This window comes from Macaca fascicularis, chromosome 4, assembly GCF_037993035.2.
Source record: "Macaca fascicularis isolate 582-1 chromosome 4, T2T-MFA8v1.1".
In the NCBI taxonomy this organism is placed as follows: domain Eukaryota; kingdom Metazoa; phylum Chordata; class Mammalia; order Primates; family Cercopithecidae; genus Macaca; species Macaca fascicularis.
In genome coordinates, this window is record NC_088378.1 from 259,186 (window position 1) to 273,510 (window position 14,325).

The 14,325-nt window shown below is 43.0% G+C and overlaps 1 protein-coding gene across 1 annotated transcript in view; it reads left to right on the top strand.

Annotated features, from left to right (window-relative positions):
* LOC141410199 (uncharacterized) overlaps nt 1-14,325 on the top strand; it is a gene marked incomplete at its 5' end in the record, with an annotated part of 195,210 nt that overhangs the window by 162,862 nt on the left and 18,023 nt on the right. The window contains one exon of the mRNA XM_074038979.1: nt 13,160-13,285. Within this exon, the coding sequence (XP_073895080.1) occupies nt 13,160-13,285 (126 nt within the window). The remainder of the gene's footprint in view (nt 1-13,159; nt 13,286-14,325) is intronic.

Sequence of the window (14,325 nt, forward strand, 5' to 3'; positions counted from 1 at the left end):
ACACGCATATCGTTTTCAAAGATGGCCAAGCTTTTGGGAAATATCTGAAGACTTTTCCAGTTTTGAAAGAAGCTGGGATGACACTGGAAACGTCAGGTGTCTTGGCTGCTGATCAGGTCCATCACCACGCACATGGTCCCTAACCTGGCCCACCTCTGATCATGCACAGCGGGTGACAAGGTCCATAACCTCACACTTCTGTGCACAGCAGGTGACCAGGTCCCTAACCTCAAAAGCTTCTGATTGGGTGCAGCTGGTGACCAGGTCTGTAACTTCGCATGGCTCTGATTGTGCAGAGCTGGTGACCAGGTCACTAACCACCCACACCTCTATTCATACCCAGCGGGTGACCGGGTCCATCACCTCACACCTCTGATTGTGCATAGCAGGTGACCAGGTCTGGAACCTTGCACACCTCTGATCGTGCACAACTGGCGACTAGGTCCATGACCTCACGCCTCTCTGCACAGTTGGTGACCAGGTCCATAACCTCACACCTCTGATCGTGCACAGCTGGTGGGCGCAGGACCCACTTCAGTGAGGGGCTGACTTCCCAGGTGTGAAGGGGGAATGCTGTGTGGCTCGCTAAGCCCCTCCATGCTTTGGGGGCTCCAGGCTGTGGCCGGCAAGTAGGAGGTTGTCCCAGGAGGCTGCTGTGTGTTGGGGATGGGAGGCATCTGCAGGGTGGAAGTAGGATGATGTTGTAGGGGGCCACTGTGGGGGGGTGGGACGGGAGGCAACTGCAAGTTGGAAGTAGAATGTTGTCCCAGGAGGCTGCTGTGTGTGGGGGAGGGAGGAGGCAACTGCAGGGTGGTGTGGTGGTCCCCGTGCCACTGATTTCAGGTTAAAATAGAATGTGGACCTCTTTTTACCATAGTTTTTAATTACTCCGCTAGTTTGTGTTGCTGTCTCTTGCTATGAAGTCCACAGTCTGATGTCTCTGTGGTCCCCATGTTTCCCTTCTGCTTGTGTTACCCGATCCTGTGGGTCAGCTGTGAGGAAACCACTCTCCACTCCTCATCTGGAGTGGTCTCGAGCTGGGTGTACTGGTCTTGTGGGCTAAAGTGTTCTTCTGTTACTGTTTTCTCTGTTTTTTGACCAAATTTAGCAGACTTGTGTATGATGCAAACACTTTAAAAAATGTCTTTTGCCTTTATGGGAAAAACGCCTGCATTGCTTCAAAATGAACCTTTCCTGTGTCTCCATCCTTCCCCATAGATTGCTCTGTGTTAGAAACTCAGTGGTGTGTGTGCTTCATGGCCTCATTCCATCAAGCACTGTAACCTCTGATTGCAAAAGTGACTACACTCAAGGCAAAAAACTTTGCAAATGTTGGAAATAATGAACAAAAACAATATATTGTTCTCTTGTCACCCTGAAATGGCTACTCTTAATATTTTGATGTAGTTCTTTGAATTCTTTTTAAGTAAAGTTGCTTCTAACACAAGCACTTTGATTATATTGATCAAATTATATTCAGGAAATAAGGAGAAAGTAAAAAGAATATCCAGTTTGGGGCAAAAAGGAAGACGACATAGAAAGAGGCTGTAAAACTCCCTGCAACTTGAAAAGCTGGGTTGTGGTGGCTGTGGTTTTGTTTTTACTGTGAGAGACCACAGGATTCTTCTTGGCACTGAAGGGCAATAAGATAATACCCTGTGTGTGTTCTGGTGGCTGTATAAACCGAGCCGCATGTCCTCTTTCGAAGCAGAGAAAGCATGAGGTTTGAGGTAGTGGTTTGGTAACTTTTGGAAAGTCTGTTTGTAGGACTGCACTGCAGAGATTAGGTCAGTCTGAATTAGAATCGAATGATCTGTTCAGGCCTTGGGAGCTTTCTACACCGGGGTACGCCTGTTCTGGATGTGGTGTAGAAGGAACAGGACTGGGAGGGTTTCTTGCTTCCCAGTCATAGAAATGCCTGCAATTATCACTGTTTGTTGTCTCTCGGGAAGCTATTTCGGGAAGGAAGTGTACGTTCCAAGGCTGCTGGTTGGCCTGTCGTCACCCTGGGGGTCTTGGTGTGGGTCACGGGAGCTGTGACTGCTCACGCGTGGAGCTCTGTCTGTCTCGCTGCCGTGCCGGTAGACAGCTGGTCACCAACAAAGTGTGTGTCCCAGTGGCCTTTGAGAAGAATTCTCTGCATCATTTTTATACAAGGTCCTTTTTCCTTTCTTTTTTTTTTTTTAACTTCTTCTTTTTTTTTTAATTTATTTATTATTATTATACTTTAAGTTGTAGGGTACATGTGCATAACATGCAGGTTTGTTACATACGTATACTTGTGCCATGTTGGTGTGCTGCACCCATCAACTCGTCATTTACATCAGGTATAACTCCCAATGCAATCCCTCCCCCCTCTCCCCTCCCCATGATAGGCCCCAGTGTGTGATGTTCCCCTTCCTGAGTCCAAGTGATCTCATTGTTCAGTTCCCACCTATGAGTTGAGAATATGCGGTGTTTGGTTTTCTGTTCTTGTGATAGTTTGCTAAGAATGATGGTTTCCAGCTGCATCCATGTCCCTACAAAGGACACAAACTCATCCTTTTTGATGGCTGCATAGTATTCCATGGTGTATATGTGCCACATTTTCTTAATCCAATCTGTCACTGATGGACATTTGGGTTGATTCCAAGTCTTTGCTATTGTGAATAGTGCTGCAATAAACATATGTGTGCATGTGTCTTTGTAGCAGCATAATTTATAATCCTTTGGGTATATACCCAGTAATGGGATGGCTGGGTCATATGGTACATCTAGTTCTAGATCCTTGAGGAATCGCCATACTGTTTTCCATAATGGTTGAACTAGTTTACAATCCCACCAACAGTGTAAAAGTGTTCCTCTTTCTCCACATCCTCTCCAGCACCTGTTGTTTCCTGACTTTTTAATGATCGCCATTCTAACTGGTGTGAGATGGTATCTCATTGTGGTTTTGATTTGCATTTCTCTGATGGCCAGTGATGATGAGCATTTTTTCATGTGTCTGTTGGCTGTAATGAATGTCTTCTTTTGAGAAATGTCTGTTCATATCCTTTGCCCACTTTTTGATGGGGTTGTTTGTTTTTTTCTTGTAAATTTGTTTGAGTTCTTTGTAGGTTCTGGATATTAGCCCTTTGTCAGATGAGTAGATTGCAAACATTTTCTCCCATTCTGTAGGTTGCCTGTTCACTCTAATGGTAGTTTCTTTTGCTGTGCAGAAGCTCTTTAGTTTAATGAGATCCCATTTGTCAATTTTGGCTTTTGCTGCCGTTGCTTTTGGTGTTTTAGACATGAAGTCTTTGCCCATGCCTATGTCCTGAATGGTACTACCTAGGTTTTCCTCTAGGATTTTTATGGTATTAGGTCTAACATTTAAGTCTCTAATCCATCTTGAATTAATTTTCGTATAAGGAGTAAGGAAAGGATCCAGTTTCAGCTTTCTACTTATGGCTAGCCAATTTTCCCAGCACCATTTATTAAATAGGGAATCCTTTCCCCATTTCTTGTTTCTCTCAGGTTTGTCAAAGATCAGATGGCTGTAGATGTGTGGTATTATTTCTGAGGACTCTGTTCTGTTCCATTGGTCTATATCTCTGTTTTGGTACCAGTACCATGCTGTTTTGGTTACTGTAGCCTTGTAGTATAGTTTGAAGTCAGGTAGCGTGATGCCTCCAGCTTTGTTCTTTTGACTTAGGATTGTCTTGGAGATGCGGGCTCTTTTTTGGTTCCATATGAACTTTAAAGCAGTTTTTTCCAATTCTGTGAAGAAACTCATTGGTAGCTTGATGGGGATGGCATTGAATCTATAAATTACCTTGGGCAGTATGGCCATTTTCACGATATTGATTCTTCCTATCCATGAGCATGGTATGTTCTTCCATTTGATTGTGTCCTCTTTGATTTCACTGAGCAGTGGTTTGTAGTTCTCCTTGAAGAGGTCCTTTACATCCCTTGTAAATTAGATTCCTAGGTATTTTATTCTCTTTGAAGCAATTGTGAATGGAAGTTCATTCCTGATTTGGCTCTCTGTTTGTCTGTTACTGGTGTATAAGAATGCTTGTGATTTTTGCACATTAATTTTGTATCCTGAGACTTTGCTGAAGTTGCTTATCAGCTTAAGGAGATTTTGGGCTGAGACAATGGGGTTTTCTAAATATACAAATACAAATATTTGTAAATATACAATCATGTCATCTGCAAACAGGGACAATTTGACTTCTTCTTTTCCTAACTGAATACCCTTGATTTCTTTCTCTTGCCTAATTGCCCTAGCCAGAACTTCCAACACTATGTTGAATAGGAGTGGTGAGAGAGGGCATCCCTGTCTTGTGCCAGTTTTCAAAGGGAATTTTTCCAGTTTTTGCCCATTCAGTATGATATTGGCTGTGGGTTTGTCATAAATAGCTCTTATGATTTTGAGGTACGTTCCATCAATACCGAATTTATTGAGCGTTTTTAGCATGAAGGGCTGTTGAATTTTGTCAAAAGCCTTTTCTGCATCTATTGAGATAATCATGTGGTTCTTGTCTTTGGTTCTGTTTATATGCTGGATTATGTTTATTGATTTGTGAATGTTGAACCAGCCTTGCATCCCAGGGATGAAGCCCACTTGATCATGGTGGATAAGCTTTTTGATGTGTTGCTGAATCCGGTTTGCCAGTATTTTATTGAGGATTTTTGCATCGATGTTCATCAGGGATATTGGTCTAAAATTCTCTTTTTTTGTTGTGTCTCTGCCAGGCTTTGGTATCAGGATGATGTTGGCCTCATAAAATGAGTTAGGGAGGATTCCCTCTTTTTCTATTGATTGGAATAGTTTCAGAAGGAATGGTACCAACTCCTCCTTGTACCTCTGGTAGAATTCAGCTGTGAATCCATCTGGTCCTGGACTTTTTTTGGTTGGTAGGCTATTAATTATTGCCTCAATTTCAGAGCCTACTATTGGTCTATTTAGGGATTCAACTTCTTCCTGGTTTAGTCTTGGAAGAGTGTAAGTGTCCAGGAAATTATCCATTTCTTCTAGATTTTCCAGTTTATTTGCGTAGAGGTGTTTATAGTATTCTCTGATGGTAGTTTGTATTTCTGTGGGGTCGGTGGTGATATCCCCTTTATCATTTTTAATTGCGTCGATTTGATTCTTCTCTCTTTTCTTCTTTATTAGTCTTGCTAGTGGTCTGTCAATTTTGTTGACCTTTTCAAAAAACCAACTCCTGGATTCATTGATTTTTTGGAGAGTTTTTTGTGTCTCTATCTCCTTCAGTTCTGCTCTGATCTTAGTTATTTCTTGCCTTCTGCTAGCTTTCGAAAGTGTTTGCTCTTGCTTCTCTAGTTCTTTTAATTGCGATGTTAGAGTGTCAATTTTAGATCTTTCCTGCTTTCTCTTGTGGGCATTTAGTGCTATAAATTTCCCTCTACACACTGCTTTAAATGTGTCCCAGAGATTCTGGTATGTTGTATCTTTGTTCTCATTGGTTTCAAAGAACATCTTTATTTCTGCCTTCATTTCGTTATGTACCCAGTAGTCATTCAGGAGCAGGTTGTTCAGTTTCCATGTAGTTGAGCGTTTTTGATTGAGTTTCTTAGTCCTGAGTTCTAGTTTGATTGCACTGTGGTCTGAGAGACAGTTTGTTATAATTTCTGTTCTTGTACATTAGCTGAGGAGTGCTTTACTTCCAATTACGTGGTCGATTTTGGAGTAAGTACGATGTGGTGCTGAGAAGAATGTATATTCTGTTGATTTGGGGTGGAGAGTTCTATAGATGTCTATTAGGTCTGCTTGCTGCAGACATGAGTTCAATTCCTGGATATCCTTGTTAACTTTCTGTCTCGTTGATCTGTCTAATGTTGACAGTGGAGTGTTGAAGTCTCCCATTATTATTGTATGGGAGTCTAAGTCTCTTTGTAAGTCTCTAAGGACTTGCTTGATGAATCTGGGTGCTCCTGTATTGGGTGCATATATATTTAGGATAGTTAGCTCTTCCTGTTGAATTGATCCCTTTACCATTATGTAATGGCCTTCTTTGTCTCTTTTGATCTTTGATGGTTTAAAGTCTGTTTTATCAGAGACTAGTATTGCAACCCCCGCTTTTTTTTGTTCTCCATTTGCTTGGTAAATCTTCCTCCATCCCTTTATTTTGAGCCTATGTATGTCTCTGCGTGTGAGATGGGTCTCCTGAATACAGCAGACTGATGGGTCTTGACTCTTTTTTTTTTTTTTTTTTTTTTTTTTTGAGATGGAGTCTTGCTCTGTCGCCCAGGCTGGAGTGCAGTGGCCGGATCTCAGCTCACTGCAAGCTCCGCCTCCCGGGTTCATGCCATTCTCCGGCCTCAGCCTCCTGAGTAGCTGGGACTACAGGCGCCCGCCACCTCGCCCAGCTAGTTTTTTTTTTTTTTGTATTTCTTAATGGAGACAGGGTTTCACCGTGTTAGCCAGGATGGTCTTGATCTCCTGACCTCGTGATCCGCCCATCTCAGCCTCCCAAAGTGCTGGGATTACAGGCTTGAGCCACCGCGCCCGGCCGGGTCTTGACTCTTTATCCAGTTTGCCAGTCTGTGTCTTTTAATTGGAGCATTTAGTCCATTTACATTTAAGGTTAATATTGTTATGTGTGAACTTGATCCTGCCATTATGATATTAACTGGTTATTTTGCTCGTTAGTTGATGCAGTTTCTTCCTAGCCTTGATGGTCTTTACATTTTGGCATGTTTTTGCAATGGCTGGTACCAGTTGTTCCTTTCCATGTTTAGTGCTTCCTTCAGGGTCTCTTGTAAGGCAGGCCTAGTGGTGACAAAATCTCTAAGCATTTGCTTATCTGTAAAGGATTTTATTTCTCCTTCACTTATGAAATTTAGTTTGGCTGGATATGAAATTCTGGGTTTAAAATTCTTTTCTTTAAGAATGTTGAATATTGGCCCCCACTCTCTCCTGGCTTGGAGAGTTTCTGCTGAGAGATCTGCTGTTAGTCTGATGGGCTTCCCTTTGTGGGTAACCCGACCTTTCTCTCTGGCTGTCCTTAAGATTTTTTCCTTCATTTCAACTTTGGTGAATCTGGCAATTATGTGTCTTGGAGTTGCTCTTCTCGAGGAGTATCTTTGTGGCGTTCTCTGTATTTCCTGGATTTGAATGTTGGCCTGCCCTACTAGGTTGGGGAAGTTCTCCTGGATGATATCCTGAAGAGTGTTTTCCAACTTGGTTTCATTCTCCCCCTCACTTTCAGTCACCCCAATCAGACGTAGATTTGGTCTTTTTACATAATCCCATACTTCTTGCAGGCTTTGTTCATTTCTTTTTCTTCTTTTTTCTTTTGGTTTCTCTTCTCGCTTCATTTCATTCATTTGATCCTCAATCGCAGATACTCTTTCTTCCAGTTGATCGAGTCGGTTACTGAAGCTTGTGCATTTGTCACATATTTCTCGTGTCATGGTTTTCATCTCTTTCATTTCGTTTATGACCTTCTCTGCATTAATTACTCTAGCCATCAATTCTTCCACTTTTTTTTCAAGATTTTTAGTTTCTTTGCGCTGGGTACGTAATTCCTCCTTTAGCTCTGACCAGCACCTTTAGCTGACCAGCACCGATCGTCCGGCACTCGCCAGTGAGATGAACCCAGTACCTCAGTTGAAAATGCAGAAATCACCGGTCTTCTGTGTCGCTCGCGCTGGGAGTTGGAGACTGGAGCTGTTCCTATTTGGCCATCTTGCCGGTTATCTTCTTTAATAGACCCCTTTTTCCTTTCAATGTCAACATCGTGTCTTCTAGCCAAGCGATATGTTCTTGCAGAAACAGGAAGTGTGGCTCAAGTGAGAAATGAGGGAATTGATCCATAACTGCTATCAGTTTTTATACAGTTGAGCCATTGTAATTTTTACATAAACATGTTAAATCTATGGAAGTGAGTCATGGTGCCAGACCCTCACAAATGCCGAATGTCTACGTGGGACCTCTCTTCTGTCGGGTCCACATCACAAGAAGAAAAGTCGCTCAAATGCAGCACGGAGTGGACGTGAATCTCCGAAAACTCCATGAATCAGAACGACTGCTTTCCCAATTGCCGGTCTCCCCATTTGAGGTTGTGAGATTCCCGTTCTGAAGCTCCTTCAGTTTCCCAGCACCCATTTCACTCCTTCGTGGAGATAACAGACTCACACTGATACCTTGTTCTCAGATTTTCTTATTAGAAAAAGCACATATTTCACAAGAATTGACCGGCTAACTCACTCCTTAGCCTGGGTAACCCACATACCACTTTTCTCTTTAAAATACTCGCCTTTCAGAACTCTTGGTAAATTATTTAAGAATAGGAAGGTACCATGACTTTGGCCACAAGCAGTATTATGTATAATGTGCAAGTGAGTGCCTTGAGAGCCATGGTTGCTAAAGACAAATTTTCTCAGAAGAGAAAAATGTAAGCGGTTCTTTACATGATCATTAATTTTGTTTTGCCTAAATAACATCTTGTCTTTGTACAGGGATACAGGACGTTGCTGAGTATTGACGGGGGCGAGTGGGTCCCACTGCCCCACAGTGTGATCCTGAATATCGACAGGGGTGGGTGGGTCCTGCTGCCCCACTGTGTGTGACAAGCCCTTTGTTTCTGGCCCAGAAATGTCCCGGCTCCGTCAGTGCATTGGGCTGGTGCTGGCTCCCTTTGTTAGTTTGCATGCAAGGCAAAATCTCACGCCTTTCACTCTTGTTGACATACAGATGCCAAAACGTTGAACAAATTCTTACTAAATCAAACCCAGAAATATGTAAAAGGGATAAGAATACCATGAACACTTAGAGTTTGTTCTCATGATCTGTAGTTTTGCATTGTACATTTGGCTTATCATTCAAAAATCAATGTAATTCACCACATTAACAAAAAATAAAGCAGAAAACCCATTTATTTTATCCTCTCAGTGGACACTGAAAAACATCTGTTGAAATTTAATAGTCCTTATACGAATTTCCTACCACATCAGGAGCAGAAGGGAACTTTCTCCATTTGATAAAGGCCACTCCTGAAAAACAAGAGCTGACCCCCCTCCTCGGTGGTGGCAGCCGGGGAGCTCTGCCCATAGTCGGGGTGTCGGGAGCATGGCCATTCTCTGTGGTTCAGGTTTGCATGGTGCGCACTGAGGCCCTCGTCCGTGAAGTGAGTCAGGAGAACTAAAAGGCATAAAGACTTGGAAGCAGGGAGATGCTTGATGTACAGAAGACACAGGGCCTTATTTAGAATATTTTAGGAAATGTACAAACAACCAGAAATGGTGTGAATTTTGCAAGCATGCAAGACGGACACTTCGCAGCAGATGTATACAGATGCCCAGTGGCCCGTGAAAGGTGCTCACCAGGGAGTCATTGGGTAAGTACAACTTAAACCCACAAGGTTCCCCTTCACAAGACTGGAGAAGGGAGGACAGTAGCAGGTGCTGGTGAAGATATGACAGACTGGATCTCAGACTGATGGAGACTTAAAATGACACAGCCACTTCAGCAAACTGTGGCAGTTTCTTTAAAATGTGTACACTTACCATATGGCCCAGCAGGTACGCTGTAGACGTTCACCAAGGAGAGCTGAAAATGTGTGTCCTTGTAAAAGAATGCACATTATCTCCAGAGTAAATTGTCATAGCCAAGAACTGGAAACAACATAAATCTCTCTCATCTGGAGAAACATGAGCAAATTCTGATATATTCATACATTGTCCTAGTTCCCATCAGGAAAAACGTACAAAATACTGAAACCAAAACAGACAACGGGGATGAGTTCCAGGAGCCTTGAATTGAGCAGAGAGTGAACACCACGCCGTGGAGTCCATGTGACGATGGAGAATCTATGCGAGTCTCGGGTGACGGAAGAGCACCAAGAATACTCCTCGAGAATGAACAGTGGCTGTCTCTTGAGGGCTGGGAGGGGACTTGTGGGAACTTTGACGCAAAAGATTTGATTAGGGTAATAAATTTCCATTTATCGTAATGCGCCAAGTGAACTCAAGATCTGAACATTTCACTGTGTATACTTTGTACTCTCTCCCTTCCAAAAAAACAATGAAAAAATAATTACAAATGAGCACTGAACTCGATAGATTTTTCACAGTGGTGTTAGCAATTCTGAAAGCATTTCTGTATCTCCAGGCTTAAGCAAATAAGCTTAATAAATCAGTGAATATGTTGAGTGTTACAGGAGCCAGGTTTCTTTCTTGGTAAGAGAGGTAGAAATAAGAAAAGGCCAAAGCCTGGAATGGATCACGTGGGATTCGGTTGCAGCAGGAGGTACCAGTATAAGCTGGTGGCTCCCGACAGATGTAGACAGGGATAGAAGTGCCTGTGGATGGGTGTGGGTGCATATGCGTGTACATGCGTGTTGTGTGTTCTACTTGCTGGCAATGCCCAGCAGCACCCGGTGCCCACTCTTAGCTTCCAAACACGGTTCTTCACTAGAAGGAGCCCTGGTCTAAGGGTTGGGGAATCCGGTGTCAAATCTGGGACCAGTTGAGCAACAGAACAAACCATTGTAACTATGAATCATAACCCACAAAGCCAGACTCCATGAGTACATATGGACATAGGTAAATGAATGCTGAAAGATAGAATAATTATTTTTCAGTGAATATGGAAGATCTAATGATTTAGAAGGAATGACAGGAAATCAGTGGATGATAAAACTAGTAGTGAAGAATTGATGGAAAACAGAATACGTACATTGTATCAGGGTGTCTCCTCCCAAATCTTAATTTCAACGCGAGAAGTAGCATCTTTGCTTTGGAGGCACGTAAGCACCACCTTCACTGAGTTGCCGATGTTAACATTGTCACACAGGACAGACTTCTGCGGTGTCCCTGCTAAAATGCATACTCTTGAGTCTAGTCCGGAAGATACCAAAATAAAGGACAAGCTGTGAAATAACTGACCCGTATTCTTTAACATTTCCAATTTCAAGAAACACAAAAGCTGAGAAACTTGGATTCTGGACGGGTAAAAATCACACGACAAATCAATTCATGATCTTGGATTGGATCGTAAAAGAGGAAGACAAAGTAAAAAAATTATGGAGACAGTTGACACCATTTGAAAGTGAACTTTGTATATGACAGTTAAATTTCCCGATCTTGAGGAAAATGAATGTGAGAGCATATCCTTGTGTTGAGGAAATACATTGAAACATTTAGGTATGGAAGGACATAGTATCTGAAATTTATTTTCATTTGACTTAGAAAATTCATGGGGGAGGGGGGAAAGCAGTGATGTAAGATAGGAGCAGTTGGGCCTAAGTTGAGCCTGGTAAGTTATGTGGGAATTCGCTACGCTGGTCTTGCAGATTTTCTGTGTGTTTGAAATTACATCCAAAAAGTTTAAAACGGAGAATATGCAAAACAAAAAGCGATTTGTGGAAGTGAGTGGACTGTCACCTCATTGATCCCTTCAGTTTTTGGCCATGAGCCAAGTCAGTCACATAGTGGTTTTTGACCTGGGAATTAGAAATAGTGGCCAGATGACCAGGCTCTTTAGTTAGGGAGAGAAGTGTGCACAAAGGCTGACCAAGACCAATCAGTGTGATGAGCTGCTTGTGGGCGTGATGCTGAGGGTCTTGGTCCTGTCTCAGGTGGCAGCTTGGGGGGTTTAAGCCAGAAAGCCACGTCCTGCAGGGGCCTTTGAAAACAGTATGCTGAGAATAGATAGGGCTCAAGGACAGTATCTCCAATTGAATTTTTAATGAACTCGCGTAGGCGCCAAGAAGGCAGGCAGATAAGGAAGAGCATAGAAACAAGGAACTGAGTAGAAGGTTACATGTGGGAAAAGAAAGTTTGTTTTGCATTGCATTCTTTCTGCTGACGTGGGGTTTATGGAGTATAAATAAAGTGAGGCGGAGGCTCTGAGTGCGGCCGCCATGTTCTCTGTGTGTCTTTGTCTTTTGTGTGTTCTTTCATTCTCCAACACCCCCGGCACGGACCCCAACAACGTCCGATTCCCTGTCATGGGATTATTCTCGCAGCTTCAGAGAAAACTGCCCCAACCCGTCTTCACTCACGCTGGCCATTTTTGGTGGTGTTTTTATTCTGCTAATACCGTTCTCACTGACAGTTTAGGGCCTTTCAGTGGGTTTTTGCCTGTGTCTCAAAGATTCTCGTCTTGACAGCCGGTATGTTTCATTCCCGTTGTTCTGATTCTGTGTTAAGAGGGTTCTTCCCTGGCTTCACAGTTTGGAGTTGCCGCTGCATCTGTCTCTGCTTTAATTCTCTAGCCCATGTATCACTTGTCTCGTCCCTTAAGAAGTGGCCTGCGTGAGATGCCATGAGACTGTCTGCCTTATCACCACTGCGTCCCCAGCCCGTAGGGACTTACAGAGAAGGCATTCAGTGAATGTGTGGAATTAATGTAATGGGTTAATAGCCACAAAATGTGTTAATGGTTGTTTTAGTCTCTTTTCACGCTGCTGATAAAGACATGCCCGGGACTGGGAAGAAAAAGATTTAGTTGGCCTTGCAGTTCCACATGGTGGGGAGGCCTCAGAATCATGGTGGGAAGCGAAAGGCACTTCTTACATGTCAGCAGCAAGAGAAAACGAGGTAGAAGCAAAAGCGGAAACCCCTGATAAACCATGAGATCTCATGAGATTTATTCACTATCACAAGAATAGCACAGGAAAGATGGGCCCCAGTGATTCAATTACCTCTCCCTAGGTCACTCCCACAACACATGAGAATTCTGGGAGGTACAATTCAAGTTGAAATTTGGGTGGGAACACAGCCATACCTTATCCATAGCCAACCCAGTCCTGGCCCATGGCTGGTATTGAGCTGAGCTGCGACTGTGGCTGTGTGAGTTTGGGTGCGAGGCGTGTGCACGCCTCTCCGTGGTACAGTGAAAGGATTTGGAGGCTCAAACGTGTGACCTACAAAGAATCTCCAAAGATCAAGGTCCATTCACCCTAAAAAGAAAAATCTCAGCGCAGTTTACAGCCAGTGTTTGCTTGTGGACATGGATTCTGCAGTAATAAAATGAATAATTAAAATCTGTGAATAAATTTTAATGTCTTTACTGGAATTGTAAACACTGATTTTCTTTCCTCACCTACCCATCTGTTGGTGAGTTTGAGAAGGTGGATGAACCGTGCTGCGGGGACAGAGAGGAGGGTACAGCTTGGCCTCTGGGACCTCAGCTGAGCCCTGAGTGACTGAGCTCTCTCCGTTTCAGACGTCCACACGGAAGCTGTCCAGGCAGCTCTGACCAAACACAAAGAGTGGAAGATGGCGGTGCCTATGCCTTCCAAACGCAGGTCCCTGGTCGTGCAGACCTCCATGGATGCCTACACCCCTCCAGGTAAGGGACACGCTCCCTGACACTGCCTCCTGAACATGCTGGGCGCCTCAGAATTGACCACTGGCTCAGCATTCGGGTTTTTGCCTTCAAAATCATGGTGCAGAAATGCAGATTTTGTGAACCAGAATTCCAAAAACAGTGTATGAGTTAAACGTGGAAGGAAAAGTAACATTATGTATCTGTATAAATACACGTTTTTAACTTTTCATCAAGACTCGTGCATATGATACATACCAGTAAAATCTCACACAGTTTTATTCATTTAATTCCTTGTATGGAAAAGGGAAGAGTTTGTTGTAGCCCTCTGGGTGGAATTGGACTTTTCTTCTGATTAGGCTGGTGCATGCGTGTTCTCAAATCTTCAGATAAGTGTGCTGTATTGTTGGATTGTTTTAGAACAAGCGAATTGGACAGTTTAAGCAGCTACCCGAATCAGGTCATAAACTTTGCCTACAAGGTGCCAGCTGGTATTTTAGTTCCTGCAGGCCATAAGGTCTCTCACAACCACTGAACTCTGCCCTCAGCCATGGGTGATAGCAAGTGCCTATGGCTGAGTACCAATAAAACTATAGTTACAAGCACAGTGAACCAGATTTGATGCACAGACCTGCCAACCCCTGATCTAAATTACTGAAGGTAATAGCCAATTTATATTTCTGTTATATAATACTGCTTTTCTTTAATCTTGAATTTTACATAACTACCCAAATTCTCTATTTTCTCTACCCAAATAATTATAAACTACATTTCATGATCTTCACACCCAAGGAAAGCAGAAAGTTTAGTTATCCGGATACTTGTTAGAGACACAGATTGAACCTACGTTATTTGGTGTTTAGTTTCTGTGATTTTGATTCCAACATTATTCATGTCATTGTTACAAGCTTGTCTTCTCAAAGGACTTGAATCACCTTACATCCCACGTTGAAGCTACATATCACTTTAAATGACACCGTGTTTTTCCTCCAATACAAGAGAAACTTAAGGTACAATATGAATAGTTGAAAATGTACAACATTTTGGGGAGTATTTTTACTTTT